Consider the following 18953-nt stretch of genomic DNA (forward strand, 5'->3'; position numbering starts at 1 on the left):
GCAAAACGTATTTGTTATTCTGGTTGCATGACACTCTGTGTAGAGTAACATTAGCTACTGTTTGGTGCACTCAGACCCCCAGTAATTCACAGAAGCAAAGACTCAGGAGTAGGGGATCTATTAGAAATTATTTGGTTTTAAAACGCTTAGAGCAGCAATTTGAGGATGAACTGTAGAGCCCAATAATTGTGGTGTGAGCGATTTTGTCTTTATGCAATACATAAAAATTATGGAAGTGACAAAGCTTTTCTCCATTTTGCAAAAAATGTTACTTAAATCAGGATTGGGGCCCTGTTGTATTAGAACCTGACAATCAGCTCAAATGTAAATACAGCATAATTTTCATTTTTATATTGAAGCAAGAGGGGAAATAAACATTAGCAGCAAGGAGGTTAGAACCAGGTATCCAGTCCATACTGTTGCTCTCATTTTCATATAACATGACTACAGTAACTAAACAATGTGCCCACTGCAACTGTAAGCAGAAGCAATGAAGAAAATATGAATGTGAGAGGAGATCCAAAGCAAGTTCTGTGTCACCACTCACAGGCAATGGACTAGGGTGCTGATGCACCTTAATACTAGGAAAGATAAAAGTTGAGTCATACCACAGGTCAAATCAGATACCTTATTAGACGTCTACTTTTCAAATGAACTATAACAACAAAGTAAGACAAATTAATGTCTGATTACATGTAACTATATACACAAAGGAGATAAATTAGAATCTTTTCAATCACATGTACCTGTAAATTGAAGGCCAGAAAATGGCAATGTGCATTTTTTTCTCCATTTGTGAGTGTAATTTATATACTCTGTACAACCTAGAAAGTTACTCCACAGATGAAATATGTTGTGAAGTAACAAGCAACTATATTGAAAATGTTCACAAAATCACTTTTATAACTACTAAATATGAAGTAATTCCAGCCAGTATGAAAGTCAGCATGTCACCAGATCCAAATAGAAACAAAAAGAGAAATATCTAATTCCCCAACACTGCAGCCACTACCATATACCATTAACATCAAAGGACAGAATATTGTAATTTTCACAAAAGAAACACCTTATTAATACCTCTCTGCAATTTACATGAAACTCTTCATAGTAGCTGTCAAGGTCTCTTCCCCACTCTGAACGCTAGGGTACAGATGTGGGGACCTGCATGAAAACCCCTAAGCTTATTTTTAACAACCTTAGGATAAAACTTCCCTAAGGTACAAACTATTTTACCTTTTGCCCTTGGACTTTATTGCTGCCACCACCAAGCATCTAACAAATATATAACAGGGAAAGAGCCCACTTGGAAACGTCTTTCCCCACAAAATCCTCCCCAAACCCTACACCCCCTTTCCTGGGGAAGGCTTGATAAAAAGTCTCACCAATTTGCGTAAGTGAACACAGACCCAAACCCTTGGATCTTAAGAACAATGAAAAAGCAATCAGATTCTTAAAATAAGAATTTTAATTGAAGAAAAAATAAAAGAATCACCTCTGTAAAATCAGGATGGTAAATACCTTATTGGGTAATCAGATTAAAAACATAGAGAATCCCTCTAGGTAAACCTTAAGTTACAAAAAGACACAAAAACAGGAATATACATTCCATTCAGCACAGCTTATTTTATCAGCCATTTAAACAAAACAGAATCTAATGCATATCTAGCTAGATTACTTACTAAGTTCTAAGACTCCATTCCTGTTCTATTCCTGGCAAAACAACACACAGACAGAGCAAACCTTTGTTTCTCCCCCCTCCAGCTTTGGAAGTATCTTGTCTCCTCATTGGTCATTTTGGTCAGGTGCCAGCGAGGTTATCCTAGCTGCTTAACCCTTTACAGGTGAAAGGGTTTTTCCTTTGGCCAGGAGGGATTTTAAAGGTGTTTACCCTTCCCTTTATATTTATGACAGTAGCTAAATAGCAAAATCAATATTTTTTCTAGCTTTTTAAACAAGTATTAAATAAAGTTATTCTCTAAAATGTTCTTGTTTGGGTTACTGAATTAAACCTGCATGTGGGGGTACTGTTATAGTATGACATACTCATGTTAAAAACAGCAGTGTAGAATACTCAGGGAGATCTTAGATTCCAGGGCACAATATGAGCATAAATTCAATCTAGTTGGTGTTACTGAGTGAGCAAAAGAAGAAAGGTAGTGGCACTCTTTCTCAAAAGTGGCATTACCTTGTTTCCAAGTCATTGATAATTCAGAAGAAAAATGATTTTTAATGCTTAAGGATCAATGTCCTAAGAGATAAAGCACAAGATGGAGTATTAGTTGGTGTCTGCTACAGACCACCCAATCACATGAGGGAACAGGATTACCGTCTCCTTTTACATCTATTTTTAATGTGCAGAGGGAAAAGCTGCATGATCATGGTGGACTTCAGTCTGAGTGACAAATGCTGGAAGTCTCATGCTGCTGGTACTCAAACATCCTTGGAATTTCTACATCTTATAGCTAATAATTTCCTAATTCAAGAATTGTTGCATCGACCATGGGGGAATTCTATATTAGACCGCATCTTGACTGATAAAGAGGAAGTGATCATAGAACGTGATCACACTCATAATGTGCAAACATATTAAAGTCCAGACCAATAATATTTATACTTGGTGCTTTAAAGGGGCAATTTCACAAAGCCGAAAACAATTATGAGCCAAATCAGCTGGATGAATTTAATCAGAAAAACATGAATGATAATTGGGAATCATTTAAGGACACTAGATGCCCAAAAAGCCACAATTCCACAATCGAGGAAGAAGAACATACTGGCTAAAAACTGACTTGAAATTGAGAGGGGAAGTGAAGGGAGCTATACAAAAATAATATATAACAAATGGAAGAAAGGGGAAGTTAACAGTAATGAATATAAATCAAAAGCTAGGAATTGTAGAAAGATTGATAAAGGAAGCAAAGGGACACAAGGAGCAATCCACGGACAGCAGAGTTAAGGACAACAGTTTTGTTTACAAAAAGAATCCTGACAATGATATTGGTCCATTACTGGATGGAAATGGTTGAATGATTAATAATAACGCAGAAAAGGCAGAAGAGTTCAATAAACATTTCTGTTTTATATTTGGGAAAAAATCAGATGATACAGTCATATCATACAAGTATTTCATTCCACTAGTATTTCAGGAGGATGTTAAACAGCAGCTACTAAAGTTAGATATTTTTAAATCAGCAGGTCTAGATAACTTGCATCTAAAAGTTTTTAAAGAACTGGATGGACCATTAATACTGATTTTTAATAAGTCTTGAAACATCAAGAAAGCTCCAGAAGACTGGAAGAAAGCTAAAGTAGTGCCAGTATTTAAAAAGGATAGACTGGATGACCCCAGGAATTATATACTTTTCAGTCTGAAAATGATCCTGGGCAGAATAATGGAGCAGCTGATTCAGGAGTCTATTAATATAGAATTAAAAGAGGATAATATAATTAACATCAACCATCCTGGGTTTATGGAAAATAGTTCCTGTCAAACTAACTTGATATTTTTTCGATGAAATTACAAGTTCAGGTGATAAAGGTAATAGTGTTGAAGTAATAGACTTAGACTTTTGTAAGATGTTTGTCTTGGAGTCACACAACATTATGATTACAAAACTTGATCTATATAAAACTAACATGGCACACATTAAAAAGATTTAAAACTGGTTAACTAATAGGTCTCTAGATGTAGTTGTAAACACGGAATCATCGAGAAGGTGTGTTTCTACTGGCGTCCTGCACAAATCTGTTCTTGTCCCTACGCTATTTAACATTTTTATCAATAACCGAGAATAAAATATAAAATCATCACTGAACGTTTGCAAAAGACAAAAATTGGAGGAGTGGTAAATAGTGTAAAGGAAAAGTCATTGATGCAGAGTTATCTGGATCACTTGATAAAAGCTGGGTACATGGGAACAATATACATTTTAATATGGCTCAATGTAAATGTATACGTCTAGGAACAAAGAATGCAGGCCACACTTACATGATGGGGAACTCTATCCTGGGAAGCAGGATCTCTGAAGATTTGGGGGAAGAGGGATGGATAATCTGCTGAACATGAGCTCCTAGTGAGACTCTGTGGCCAAAAAGGCTAATCCGATCAGTGGAGGCATAAACAGGGGAAGCTCAAGTAGATGACAGGTGCCCTCCATACTGGGGGGATACCAGCTAAAGGGGAGGACACATGATCTCCCCTCTCCCGGCTGTTCAGCTGCTCTCCTTGGCAGCCAGATACAGGCAGGGAGTGGGACCGAACTGCTCCTGGATGCTGCTCAGGGCAGCGTAGCAGCTGTCTGAGAGAGTGCCTTGCAGCGGCGGCGGTGGGCTGCCTCCTGGCCTTGGCTTCCGGGACAACGGCTGAGCGAGCTGGAGCCTCCCCCTCACCTTGGCATGTTCTGTGTCCAGCAGTGAGAGCCTGGCTGGGGAAGGATGGTGTCAATACCAAGAGACGGAAAATTGCTTTTGTAGTGAGCCAGCCACTCCCAGTCCCTATTCTCTATTGACACCTCCATCAATTATTGGGAGTGGACCACATCCACCCTGACTGAACTGGCCTTCAACATTGGTTCTCCACTTGTAAAGTAACTCCCTTCTCTTCATGTGCCAATATATATTTATGCCTGTATCTGTAATTTTTCATTCCATGCATCTGAGGAAGTGGCGTTTTTACCCACGAAAGCTTATGCCCAAATAAATCTGTTAGTCTTTAAGGTGCCACCAGACTCCTGGTTGTTTTTGTGGCTAGAGACTAACCCGGCTACCTCTGATACTTGCGATGCACTAGGCAGTGTCCCAGGCAGCGTGGCTGGAAGAGGCTCTGGTCCCACCCCTTCTCTTCTGGCTGTGGCCCTGCTCCTTCCACTCCCCACTCAGGCTGGCTGCTAAGGGGGGCACTCGACCTCATCCCCTCCCCCCACACACATGAATCACCTACAGTAGAGAGGTTATTTTACTGTATTTTGTGTAGGCTTTCCTAGAGCCCTAGGCATAACTAACAATGTGAACCAAAGGCTGTGAACCAGAGAAGGCCTGGCCTTTACAAAATAACAACACCCTACATATTAGCTAACACCAAGTAACCACATTCCTGACCTGAGAGGATGGTGCAGGATGTCCAGAGTTCTCAAGTAACTACATAAACACATTCTTAAGAGGTGGCACAGGAACACACCAACCCTTGTAAGATAAGAATTGGATGACAGGATAATGGTGTTTTGTTTGAACTAGCAGGTACAAGGTGTAAGGCTGGTAACTAACAACATATGGAACGTAATACGCAACTTGTTTGTTTCAGAGTAGCAGCTGTGTTAGTCTGTATTCGCAAAAAGAAAAGGAATACTTGTGGCACCTTAGAGACTAACAAATTTATTAGAGCATAAGCTTTCGTGAGCTACAGCTCACTTCATCGGATGCATTTGGTGGAAAAAACAGAGGAGAGATTTATATACACACACACACAGAGAACATGAAACAATGGGTTTATCATACACACTGTAAGGAGAGTGATCACTTAAGATAAGCCATCACCAACAGCGGGGGGGAAAGGAGGAAAACCTTTCATGGTGACAAGCAAGGTAGGCTAATTCCAGCAGTTAACAAGAATATCAGAGGAACAATGGGGGGTGGGGTGGGAGGGAGAAATACCATGGGGAAAATGACAGGTTTCAGAGTAGCAGCCGTGTTAGTCTGTATTCGCAAAAAGAAAAGGAGTACTTGTGGCACCTTAGAGACTAACAAATTTATTAGAGCATAAGCTTTCGTGAGAGCTGTAGCTCACGAAAGCTTATGCTCTAATAAATTTGTTAGTCTCTAAGGTGCCACAAGTACTCCTTTTCTTTTCATGGGGAAATAGTTTTACTTTGTGTAATGACTCATCCATTCCCAGTCTCTATTCAAGCCTAAATTAATTGTATCCAGTTTGCAAATTAATTCCAATTCAGCAGTCTCTCGTTGGAGTCTGTTTTTGAAGCTTTTTTGTTGAAGGATAGCCACTCTTAGGTCTGTGATCGAGTGACCAGAGAGATTGAAGTGTTCTCCAGCTGGTTTTTGAATGTTATAATTCTTGACGTCTGATTTGTGTCCATTCATTCTTTTATGTAGAGACTGTCCAGTTTGGCCAATGTACATGGCAGAGGGGCATTGCTGGCACATGATGGCATATATCACATTGGTAGATGGGCAGGTGAACGAGCCTCTGATAGTGTGGCTGATGTGATTAGGCCCTATGATGGTATCCCCTGAATAGATATGTGGACAGAGTTGGCAACGGGCTTTGTTGCAAGGATAGGTTCCTGGGTTAGTGGTTCTGTTGTGTGGTGTGTGGTTGCTGGTGAGTATTTGCTTCAGATTGGGGGGCTGTCTGTAAGCAAGGACTGGTCTGTCTCCCAAGATCTGAGAGAGCGATGGCTCGTCCTTCAGGATAGGTTGTAGATCCTTGATGATGCGTTGGAGAGGTTTTAGTTGGGGGCTGAAGGTGATGGCTAGTGGCGTTCTGTTGTTTTCTTTGTTGGGCCTGTCCTGTAGTAGGTGACTTCTGGGTTCTCTTCTGGCTCTGTCAATCTGTTTCCTATATGCCATCATGTGCCAGCAATGCCCCTCTGCCATGTACATTGGCCAAACTGGACAGTCTCTATGTAAAAGAATGAATGGACACAAATCAGACGTCAAGAATTATAACATTCAAAAACCAGCTGGAGAACACTTCAATCTCTCTGGTCACTCGATCACAGACCTAAGAGTGGCTATCCTTCAACAAAAAAGCTTCAAAAACAGACTCCAACGAGAGACTGCTGAATTGGAATTAATTTGCAAACTGGATACAATTAACTTAGGCTTGAATAGAGACTGGGAATGGATGAGTCATTACACAAAGTAAAACTATTTCCCCATGGTATTTCTCCCTCCCACCCCACCCCCCACTGTTCCTCTGATATTCTTGTTAACTGCTGGAATTAGCCTACCTTGCTTATCACCATGAAAGGTTTTCCTCCTTTCCCCCCCCTGCTGTTGGTGATGGCTTATCTTAAGTGATCACTCTCCTTACAGTGTGTATGATAAACCCATTGTTTCATGTTCTCTGTGTGTGTGTATATAAATCTCTCCTCTGTTTTTTCCACCAAATGCATCCGATGAAGTGAGCTGTAGCTCACGAAAGCTTATGCTCTAATAAATTTGTTAGTCTCTAAGGTGCCACAAGTACTCCTTTTCTTTTTGCGAACTTGTTTGTATCAGTGTACATAAGAAGTCATAGGAGAGGCATCTTTGACCAGCCTAGGGGGCAGTGTCCTGATGCGCTGACTAGGCTGGTACCATTGTCACAGGCATACACGTATTAGTGTACCTGTAGCTCCTATGGGACTCTTGTACCGTGCTTTGTCAGCCAAGTGCCTTCACCACTGAACCAAAACGGAGGTCTTTCTTATGAATAACATTGAGGTCTGCTGAATTAACATGCTTCAGTATCTGCTAATGCAGCTGACATCAGAGTTCCAAGACCAGTAACAACACTGTTGGAGCAGCAACATTTCTCAGCACTTAACATTTGGCACTGCTGTGACAGCTGTTGGAATACTGTGTCCAGTTCTAGCGTCCACAATTCAAGAAACATGTTGAAAAATTGGACCGTGTTCAGAAAAGAACCATGAGAAAGATTGAAGTATTAGAAAGCAGGTCTTACAGAGACAGACTCAAGGAGCTCAATCTATTTAGCTCAAAGAGAAGGTTAAGGGGTGACTTCATTACAGACTAGAAGCACCTGCATAGGGAACAAATATCTAATAACAAGCTCTTCAATCTAGCAGAGAAGTGTAACATATCCAATGATTGGAAGTTGAAGCTAGCCAAATTCAGACTGGAAATAAGGCATAAATTTGAAAACAGTGAGGGTAATTAATCAGTGGAATAATTTATGAAGGGTCATGGTAAATTTCCATCATTGGAAATTTTTAAATCAATATCAGATGACTTCTTTCAAGATATGCTCTAGGTATCATTCTTGGGAAAATTATATGGCCAATGTTATACAGGAAGTCAGACTAGTCCAGTGATGGGCAACCTGAGGCACCCATCAAGGTAATCCACTGGTGGGCTGCGAGACATTTTGCTGACGTTGACAATCCGCAGGCACGGAGGCCTGCAACTCCCACTGACCGCAGTTTGCCATTCCTGGCCAATGTGAGCTGAGGGAAGCAACAGCCAGCATGTCCCTGTGGCCCGTGCAGCTTCCCGCAGCTCCCATTGGCCAGGAACAGCAAAACTTGGCCGCTGGGAGCTGTGGATGGCTGTGCCTGTGGACAATCAATGTAAACAAACTGTCTTGCAGTCCGCCAGTGTATTACCCTGACGAGCCGCATGCAGCCTGCTGCCCACAGGTTGCCCACCACTGGATTACACTATCACAATGGTCCCTTCTGCCTTTGGAATCTATGAATTACATTAAAAAAAATTAAATCCAGAGACAGAACTTTGCTTCAGACCAGATAACTGTACATTGAATAGATGTCCAATAAATAGAGTTTTATTTTAAAAAACTAAAAAACTAAAAAAGCTGTTTTATTATGCAAATATATTTAGTTGCCAATACCACTAAAAAAAACCAACAAAGCATGTGGTTCCCAACTAATCTTAATTCTTATAATTCAGACTTATGCGTGAGTCCAAAACTGAAGAGAATCTAGGGAGACTATTTTATTAAGAATGTGGATATTTAAATGTGTCAAATCTGAATTAACTGAATTTGGTTAAAAAGGCATACACAGCTTTCAGCAAGTTTTCTTCAGAAACCAGGACTCAAATTCTTGTTTTGTATAAGTGTTTACATACGTCATTTTGAAAAACAAAGGATATTAGAGGGGAAGTATAGTCTTGTGGTTATAGCACAGGACTGGGAATCAGAATTATTTCAGAATTCATGTGCAACTTTGGACAAGTCATTTAATTCTTTGTCCCTTTTTCCCATCTGAAAAAATACTATATACCTGTTGCAAGGTTTATATTTGGTAAATTACAGAAGCGCAAAATAGTATTAATTCCAAACTTAAACTGATAATTGAACTATGTCTTTAAAGTTAATAGTATTCTTCATTGAAAATGTATAAATAAAGACAAATATAGAACCATAGATTATTTTAATTTACATATTTCACCAAGTGCATTAGAATAGATGGTTAATATTTGTAATTTACTCTAAAAACTCAAATTTTCAGATCACTCAAAAGAACTTAGTCTCTTAAAATCCTCTTCTGCTCATTATAAGTTAAGTAACCAACCACAATGCTCTAATACATAAACATCTACACACTTTTAACACTCAGTAGTACAGTGTATAGTTTATATAGCATTTTGCCAATTCTAAAACAATTAGCATCTAAAAAGTTTTTTAAATCTCTCTAGTTCTCAGCAGTTATCTATGTACTGTATTTTTGGGGGGTGGGAAATACAATACATGCAAGTGTTTGAAAAGGTGTGTTTGATTTTGTCCAGATTTAAAAATTAATTAGTAGGCTAACAGCTAAGCAGTAGGTATTGCACATGTCCTAAAATGCCATGCTTAAATATAGGCATGATTCCTTATACTTAAGTTTATAATTCTATTAAAAGGTGTTCCATACACACTATTTGCATGAACATAGAACTACCATGTACCTTTTAAGAATCATGTTCATAGCAGACGTGGTACCCCACAAATATTTTATGTGTGTGTGTTTCCAATGTGGACTGGTACTATTATATTTGCCCATTTATAAATAACAGGAATAAACAACCCAAGTGATCCAATTATTGAAGCCAGAAGAAAAGTCCATAAAAACATTCGATCAAGCACCTGAGCTATAAATTTCCAGTCTTCAACAACCTAAAAAACAAAAACAAAAAAACAAGAATTGCTCAATATTCTAGAACATTTACAAGTACAGGGCCAAATCCTACAGTCCTGATTCAGGCAGAAGCCCTATTGATATTGTGATGTCAATGGGATAAGGACTGAAGAAGCTAGTCCATAGTATAAATTTTTCTATTATGCCCGTTCCATAAACATTCAAGATCTTTCTATGGTTACACTTTGAGTTAGAGCAAGGGTGTCAAACTCATTTTGGGAAGAGGGCAGAATACTTTAGTTACAGCCAAAGAATCAGGGCCTGACCCTGCAAGGTGTTGAACACTTTCAACTTCCTGGGAGATGAAAGTATTCAACACCTCAGAGGATTGGACCATTTGGGCAATATGCTAACTTCAATCTATAGCACAATTCCCAGAGATCAGTCAGAGGCTTGTACAAATATTCAGGGTAGAATATGGCTCTTCTGTAGTAGCTATACCTACATGTAAGTAAAGTTATTGTTGCATTGAGTATCACATCAGTGAAAAAATGTGCAAGGCATTTCCAGGACTACCATTTCTTTGCCATTTTTAATGAGATTATTTGTATATGCAGTCTATCAGTTTTGCACACACAACTGCTGGAGTGGTATTTGCAAATTAAGCACACAACTAAACATTTTCAAGGGTGGTTATTAGATTTCAGAGTTGACATGTCATTAAAATTACCTGTGGCAGTAGGCCTACAGGTTCGGAAAAAGGCAATGTAACATAAGTTCCCATTAGGTAAGGTTTTCTTTGCAACCATAAGGGCCAAAAATAAATAAATAAATAAATAAATAAAAGCATTCTTCAGAAGAGAGCCAGATAACTACATCAGACAGGCTCAGAATTTGACATGCAGGGTTAGAAATTTTCAATATAAAAATGAGGACTTTTTTTTTTTTCTTTTTTACCATGGTTAGTAGTAGTGTCTTTTTCTGTGTTCCTGTGTAGTAAGACGTTATCCAAGCATGGAAACAAACTTAAGAATGCTATACTAATATTTGATGCATGGAAATAAGTTAGTTTGGTAAATTAAAGGCTATTCCTACATAATTATGTGATAGTTATCAATGACCATTCAATAAAAGATGTCCTTTTTAAAACAACTTTAAGATCTGCTGACTACAGAGTCTTTTTGAAGTACCTTATTACTTTAGAAAGAACCGGAGTACTTGTGGCACCTTACAGACTAACAAATTTATTAGAGTTAGTCTCTAAGGTGCCACAAGTACTCCTGTTCTTTTTGCAGATACAGACTAACATGGCTGCTACTCTGAAACCTATTACTTTAAAGTGACTCAGCAACAGTGAACATTTTGATGAGTAACAGTATTTTTAATTGTTTTGATAGCATTTCATTTTAGAAAAATTAATACTATTTTCCCCAAAGTTCTATAAAAACATAATTTTGCCTTGATTTTGTACTCTTTTTAAACTAAATCAGCCAATTGTTTTTGCATTTAGTAGATAATGTTTTTTGGGGCTGAAACCAAAGAGTGAGAGAACTGTGTTTTATCAACTCTTCAATCATCTACCTAAACATAAGTCAACAAATAAGACTTTCCATTTAGTATGTGATCTCCAGAAGAATACTCCACCCTTATATTTGAGTGGAAATCCATGGTCCAAGCAATTCCTACTGGGAGGAAGAAACAAAAACTAAGACCTAGAGATGCAAAGGGGTAATGCATCTCTTGAGATCTAGGTTTGAGTTCCAGTTCAGGATACATGAGAAATGAGTTTGATGGTCTAATAGCAGAGGCCTTAAATCAGGGGTGAAAGTGAGCCGGTACTGGCCGGTACAGCATACTGGTAAGAAGCCAGCTTTAACATCCCTGCCCCTTTTGCCTCCCCCATTGGCAGCCCTACTGGAAGGGTCCACACCGGCAGAACTGCAGATGGGGAAGGGGCAGCAACATTAAAGCTGTTATGCGGCAGCACTTTAAGGAGGGTCCTTTACCGCTTCAGAGCTTTAAGGACCCTCAAAGTGCTGCTGAAGCAGCGCTTTAACGTTACTGTCCCTCCCCCCGCCCCCGCGTCGGCAACCCTGCCGTTAAGGACCCTACTGGCAGGGCCGCCAAGAGGGGAGGCAAAAGGGGCAACAATGTTTTAACGTCATTGCCCCTTCCCCCCCTGGCTGCCGATGGGGGCGGGGCAAATGGGCAGCTTCCCCAGGGTCGGTGATTTAAAAGGGTTTGGGGCTCCCAGCTGCTGATGCCACTACCGCAGCAGTGGATGGAGCCCCAGGCCCTTTTAAATCGCCGCCGGAGCCCGGGGCGGCAAAGGCCAGGCAGGGCAGATGTGCTGGCTGGGGGAGGCTGAGCCTCCCAGCCCCGCCCCTTCTGCATGAGGCCCCGCCCCTTCCAGGGGCTGGAGCCACCTCCGTACTGGTAAGAATTTATTATTACTTTCACCCCTGCCTTAAATGGTCATTTGTCCATGTCACTAAACTACCAAAGTAGCCATTTCTCAAGAAGATTATAACTAGACTAGAATGGGTTTTGCAGTTTAGGAGAGAGGTACATTTGCAGAGTTGTGTGAACTTGTATACCTCAGGTTTTTTTGATGAGCACTAAATTAATCCGCATGATTTTTAAACAGCAATTTTGCCAACAAGTAATGGAAATTATCTCCCAAAAAACATTGTGATTATTCTCTAGCTATATCAAAGAGAAAGAGAAAGTCCAATATGGTTAATCTGGAAGTTTTGGACAATTAGCCAATAGTTCAAGCTGAGAAATTATCAGAAATCTCTAAGTATGTGTGTTATACAGAAATTGGTTTCTTTCATATCTGATGTTTGTAATTTCTTTGTGCAAGTAATCTTCACCACACAACCCTAAACTGAACAAACTTTTGGCGCCTGGTCCAATTTCAAAGGCAAAACCAAAAATGTAAATTTATATTGCCTTATATTAAGGTAAATAAAAGAAGACAAGATGTGAAATCTAATATTTCTATATTATTCCTATATTGTTATACTTTATTAAAATTAAACACGTTATGTATATCTTTAAAATTGAAGAGGTATGATACTGTTGGCCACAGTGAAGAAGTGTTTTCCTAAGGTAGTAACTGTTTTCAGTTTTGGGCCTTATTACTATTTATTATTTGTATGACCGTAGCACTTACTAGCATACTTCAATAGCAATATTCACAATAGCAAAAATTCCACTTGTAGCAACTGTTAACAGGATTGGACCCACAATGAGAAATCAAATTAGTTCTGTTTTTTCTTCACTTATTGAAAGATAAGTAAAATATTTACAAGTGTTCCAGCTACTAGACCAAGGCCCTGATCCTGCAGGTGCTGGGGCCTACCTAGAGGAAGCTGATTGTAGGATCAAGGCCTTAGATTATGATTTCTCTCTCTTATTAGTGTTTTCCCTCACAATATATAGACTGTATTTATAAATATATATTTAAAATCAAGATATTGCAACGTTATGGCAAAGAATGCAGGTGATAAAAAGGAAATTGACCCAGAGCAACTGTTGTACCCCTAGCACACATTCAGGTATGCAGTTATTTGAATGTGTGGTTGTTGGATGCACTTCACCCCTTCACTTGTAGTTCAATGCAAAAAAAACATATGTTGGTGCAACATCACCGCTGAAAAATAATTCTCCATTCACTTATTCTAGTGTAAATCTAAATCAACAAAGTTACACCAGTGAAAGTGAGAGAAGAATCAGACACATAAAATTCAACATTATAGTTCTGACAGTAACCATATTGTAGCCATAATACATATAGGAAATACTGTACATACAGAGATACTATATATAAAATGCACAAAGATAAGATACCAGTACAGCCCCTAGCACAATGGGCCTCTAGTCTATGTCTACATCTCCTAGGCACTACAGTAACACAAATAATTAATAATAATGCATATGCACCAAGCTATTCACATAGCTCTCCCATGAGAGCAAATGTCTGGGGCAGAAGCAAATAAGCCAGCTTGCAACTAGGGCCAGACATGGGAGAGGAGGCAAGCAGGCCAGTTTTCCCAACAGGTCACCCCTGGATGGAGAAATGTTGGTAGACTCCCACACTGCCAGAAGACACTGCATGATTGTCCCATGTGGCCAGACAGCAAAGTGGATGCACTCACATTTCCAGACACTTCAATAGTGCCCTGAAAAAGGTTCTTAGGTCATAGAAGAACGAATAGTTTTTGGAAAAGGGGAAACCAAAACAGCACATTTAAGATTCTTTCAACTGATGCTGAAATGTCATTACTGTCTATTAAGAAATGTATTTTTGGTGGATTAAACATATTGATTAAAATAAATCTTTTAAAATGCTCTGCCTTAGCATACTTTCATACAAAATATGCATTGGTTACCACTTAAATTTAATCCTACTATAATTTATGGTAGTACTTAGAGAAGGACTCTTATAGTTCATAACAAGAATTGTTCTAGTTTGGACTTAGGACTGCAAAATTAAGTTTAGTTCTATTTTTGCTGAACTGCACATAAGACAGCTTTAATGTGGTTTTCTTTTAAATTATAAAAATCAATTAAATTTAAAATGACAAAAATATCTTGTCATGTGTTAAAATTAAGAATACATACTCCCCAACAATAATGTGATAATGAAACAGTCCAGTAGCACTCTACAGGCAAATAAGATTTAGAATATTCATTCACTCTATAGTTGTAATTGACCAAACATCTCTAAGGGATTTATAATTATAAGAAAATATTTTGAGAAAGACCACAACAGGCTTAACTGTAAAAGGGAGCGAGACAGATTTTGATCACCATTGCAGAAAATGTACAGTACCCATATGGAGTCTATCAAAAAATGTACTTGTTTACTGGAAGGCCTTTTTATTGCTTCCTGGAAGCAACTTGAAACAAGGCTAGTATTTCTAGCTACTTCAGGAAATAATTGGTCATTGCTATAGTAGATAAGAACAGAGACAGGTACTCTAAGCCATTGTTAAATTTCTATTCTAATTTCTAATCTGAAAAAATGAGTGCAACATCACCAATACACACACCTCGCGAACGTCATTCTCCTTCATGATATGTCTTGTAATGTATCGGATAGAATCTAGAGCTGCTTCCAAGGTGTTCCTCGATGATTCTGATCCACTGATATTGCTAGTTTCTTCTTTCTGAGGAAAGTATCTATCTACATGACTTCTCATGCAAAGTAGCTTTGGAAGTTTATGAAGAAATATCTTGCGGACCCAAGGTGCCATAGCATTGTGAGTAGAAGAAGAACGATGATGAATATTAATAGCAAAGACAGTTATCACAATGGACAATGTCACAAAAATCATAGTAAACACCAAGTACTCTCCAATAAGTGGTATAACTTTAGAAGATGATGGTATAATCTCTTCAATAACAAGAAGAAAGACAGTCAAAGACACCAGTACTGAAGTGCAGAGAGAAATTTTTTCACCTTCATTTGAAGGGAGATAAAAGACAAAGACAGTTAAAAATGAAAGTCCTATACACGGAATAATGAGAAACAGTGTGTAAAAAAGAGGCAACCGTCTAATTACAAATGAATATGTAATAAATGGGTACCAGCAGCATCCATCTGTTCTCTTCCCTTTGCTCCCTGTTGCAGTTACTATTTCCCATTCTCCATTATCAAAGAAATCTCTCTTGTCAACATCATAATCTTCTAGAATAATATCAACCTGTGAGCCATCATAGGTCCAGGAACCAAATTTCATAGAGCAGTTTTGGAGGTCAAACGGAAAGAATGTAACATCTATGGTACAAGAACTTTTGTAGTTTGCAGGGGGAGTCCAAGCAACGGTCCCATCATATTTTACTACTGTTTTTGTAGATGTTCCTTCAAAGCGACCATCTGCACTGAAAGGAAAAAATATGCATATTTGGCTATGTTATTACACACATTACAACCAGATGCTTTTAGTTACGGTTTCCTATTAAGTGTTACCATTCCAAAGTTTCATTCAGATGCTTATCACTCTCAGATTTTTACCTTTTGAGTGGAAATTTTGCACTTTTGTCCTCAGATCAGGACTCTATTTTTTTAAATTTAAGCTGACTGAGGAAAAGCAAAGCGTGAAAAAACATTTTCCCATTATAATAATATTTGTGCAACTTTTCTGAACAGGTCTAGTGCCTCAGGAGAGAGGGTCAAAACTTGACTTTTGATAGGAATCGTCCCTGCTTAACAGATGTGCTGGTGAAAATCAATTTTACTTTAACTTAATTATGCATGCAAACAAACAAACAATACACTTAGCACTTCCAAACTTTTTTGTTTTATAAATACAAAAATATGTGTTTTTACTAAACAATCATCCAGTGTTCTACAGGCACTGGGTATGCAAATATAAGTTGAGCAGAAACTTTCATTCAAAATTCAGTCTCTCCAAGTTCCATTATCTCTCTGCATAGATTTATAAGAAAGGTGAGTAAAATTTTATTTAACATCTTTGTATATTGAGTATTATTTTTTATATATATATATATATATATATATATATATATAAGGATGTATATTGACAGCTTCAGCCTATTAGTTTGTATTCAGAACTGTGCACTCATTCAGGTAGGATTCTGCAGGGGCCCTAGCATAAAAGAATGCATGTTTGTGCAGGACAGTGTTCTTCTTCTGACTAGCAAATCATTTTATATGAAGGAATTTAACCATTTTTTTTTTTAAAAATCCTAGAAAATTCCATAGAAAAAGGCAATGTTAAAAAACATTAAAATAGTAAAGCAAAGCACTCAGAAGTCTGGAAATGCCAAAGATAAGGCAGTCCATGCTTTTTTAAATCTGACACCTTATGTGCATGTATTATAATACAGTCTAATTATGTAATCACAAACTATTTATCTTCAGAACCCATGCCTCATTCTATGTTTAGAGTGGACGGTCAATGTGGCAGGGGTAGATTTATTTTCTAGAATAAGATTAAAATCTTACTTGTCATACAACACAATATCTGGAATCCAGATAGACTCTGATGGGACACGAATAGATGTTATTCCAGCATAGTCTTCAGGGTTCCACCTTAATTTTACATCTATCCATTCCTATAAACACATGATAAAAGATATTACCGCATCTACATTGTCGCTCTCATATCCTGGGACACAACTGCAACAACACTGAAAACAACTGAGTATACATGGCAGTTACTATGGGAACGAGGAAAACTGAGAAAGTTCTACAAATATAATTTAGTAAGCTGTGTGTTCACTGTAGGTAGGGCAGGGGCCCTAAACTTTTCTCAAAGTCAATAAAGGTGCAGGGAAGAGTTAGAGGACTAAAGATGGTAAGTAGGATGAAAGGAGGAAACATTTTGTAACAATTTAAGGGCAACCCAGTGACAAATATGTCTAAAGATAATAACTGCATCAAAATTTGGTTCTGGATTGTGATTATAACAACTTGAGGGCACTTCCTGCTTATGAGCCAATACCTTTATGTAGGGCAGAATAAACCAACTAGATGTTTATAGCAAGCCCCTCCTCGACCTCCAGATAGATTACTGGCCATGAAATTAAAAGTCCTGAGCTTTGTTAATCAAAATAGGATCAAAAATATCTTAACAGTATAATTTTAAAATAACTTTTTAAAAGCAATTATACAAAGCTATACTATCTTGTGCTTGTGACAGTTTCTGACTAAAAACAGGATGCTTTGTTATAGGCATTTCAAAATATATGTCTGAATATATGTAGTTTCATTTAATAAATGTATCTAAAATGTGTCACTTATTAGAAATTTTGTTTTTTGAGAGAGCTTTTAGATTTATTTTTTAATTATTTAACTGAATTTTGTGGCTATTAATTCTTTCAAGCATTGTAACAGTGGTGACAGTGGACGAGAAGCTGGATATGAGTCAGGAGTGTGCCCTTGTTGCCAAGAAGGCCAATGGCATTTTGGGATGTATAAGTAGGGGCATAGCGAGCAGATCGAGGGACGTGATCGTTCCCCTCTATTCGACACTGGTGAGGCCTCATCTGGAGTACTGTGTCCAGTTTTGGGCCCCACACTACAGGAAGGATGTGGATAAATTGGAAAGAGTACAACGAAGGGCAACGAAAATGATTAGGGGTCTAGAGCACATGACTTATGAGGAGAGGCTGAGGGAGCTGGGATTGTTTAGTCTGCAGAAGAGAAGAATGAGGGGGGATTTGATAGCTGCTTTCAACTACCTGAAAGGGGGTTTCAAAGAGGATGGCTCTAGACTGTTCTCAATGGTAGCAGATGACAGAACGAGGAGTAATGGTCTCAAGTTGCAATGGGGGAGGTTTAGATTGGATATTAGGAAAAACTTTTTCACTAAGAGGGTGGTGAAACACTGGAATGCGTTACCTAGGGAGGTGGTAGAATCTCCTTCCTTAGAGGTTTTTAAGGTCAGGCTTGACAAAGCCCTGGCTGGGATGATTTAACTGGGACTTGGTCCTGCTTTGAGCAGGGGGTTGGACTAGATGACCTTCTGGGGTCCCTTCCAACCCTGATATTCTATGATTCTATGATTCTATGATTCTAATGTGCCTTTTGTATTAAAAATGCTATATAAAATAAAGGTTAATATAGCTTTTAAATGAAGATCCTATAAATATACAAACACCTAAAAAAATTGATAACAACTTTACATTTTAGTCACTCAGTGGACTCTTCAGTTGACATTTGCACATACCTGTTTCAGCCAAACATTTGTTTTCATCAACTGATTTTTTTCATCCTATAAAAAAATTTAAACAGCATGTTTTTATGGGAACAATGATTTTACACTGCTTATTCACGGTAACCAACTGTGGTTTTGTTCAAAGGAGGCTCATAAGTTGCAATACAAATATATTAATTGAGAAGGACTCCATTTGAAAATCACATTTGTCTATTTTTTCTAAGTACTATTGCTACAGCCACCAACTATGATTACAGTAACCAAAAGAAGTTAATGAAAAAGTGATTTCCCTTCCCCCTCACATCCAACATTGATTTACTTTGTATATTTTACAGCATTTCATGTATAGTACTTCTGTTTCCCTGTAGAGTCATCAAGGAACAAAATGACTAATTGAAAATACTCTTTAAAATCATTAAGGGAGCAGAAAAAATCTTTACAG

At 38.2% G+C, this 18953-nt stretch overlaps 1 protein-coding gene across 2 annotated transcripts in view; it reads right to left on the bottom strand.

The window, feature by feature from the left end:
* Positions 1-7228: 7228 nt before the first annotated feature.
* CHRNA5 (cholinergic receptor nicotinic alpha 5 subunit) overlaps positions 7229-18953 on the bottom strand; it is a 31593-nt gene continuing 19868 nt past the window's right edge. The window contains exons 3-6 of one of the 2 annotated variants that reach the window (XM_038420479.2): positions 18524-18568; positions 16798-16907; positions 14879-15710; positions 7229-9856 (exon numbers count right to left, since the gene is read on the bottom strand). In XM_038420479.2, the coding sequence (XP_038276407.1) occupies positions 9695-9856; positions 14879-15710; positions 16798-16907; positions 18524-18568 (1149 nt within the window). In that variant the 3' untranslated portion in view covers positions 7229-9694. The remainder of the gene's footprint in view (positions 9857-14878; positions 15711-16797; positions 16908-18523; positions 18569-18953) is intronic. The other variant, XM_038420480.2, reaches the window with a different exon arrangement.

The sequence above is a fragment of the Dermochelys coriacea genome, chromosome 10, assembly GCF_009764565.3.
Source record: "Dermochelys coriacea isolate rDerCor1 chromosome 10, rDerCor1.pri.v4, whole genome shotgun sequence".
Lineage (NCBI taxonomy): Eukaryota > Metazoa > Chordata > Testudines > Dermochelyidae > Dermochelys > Dermochelys coriacea.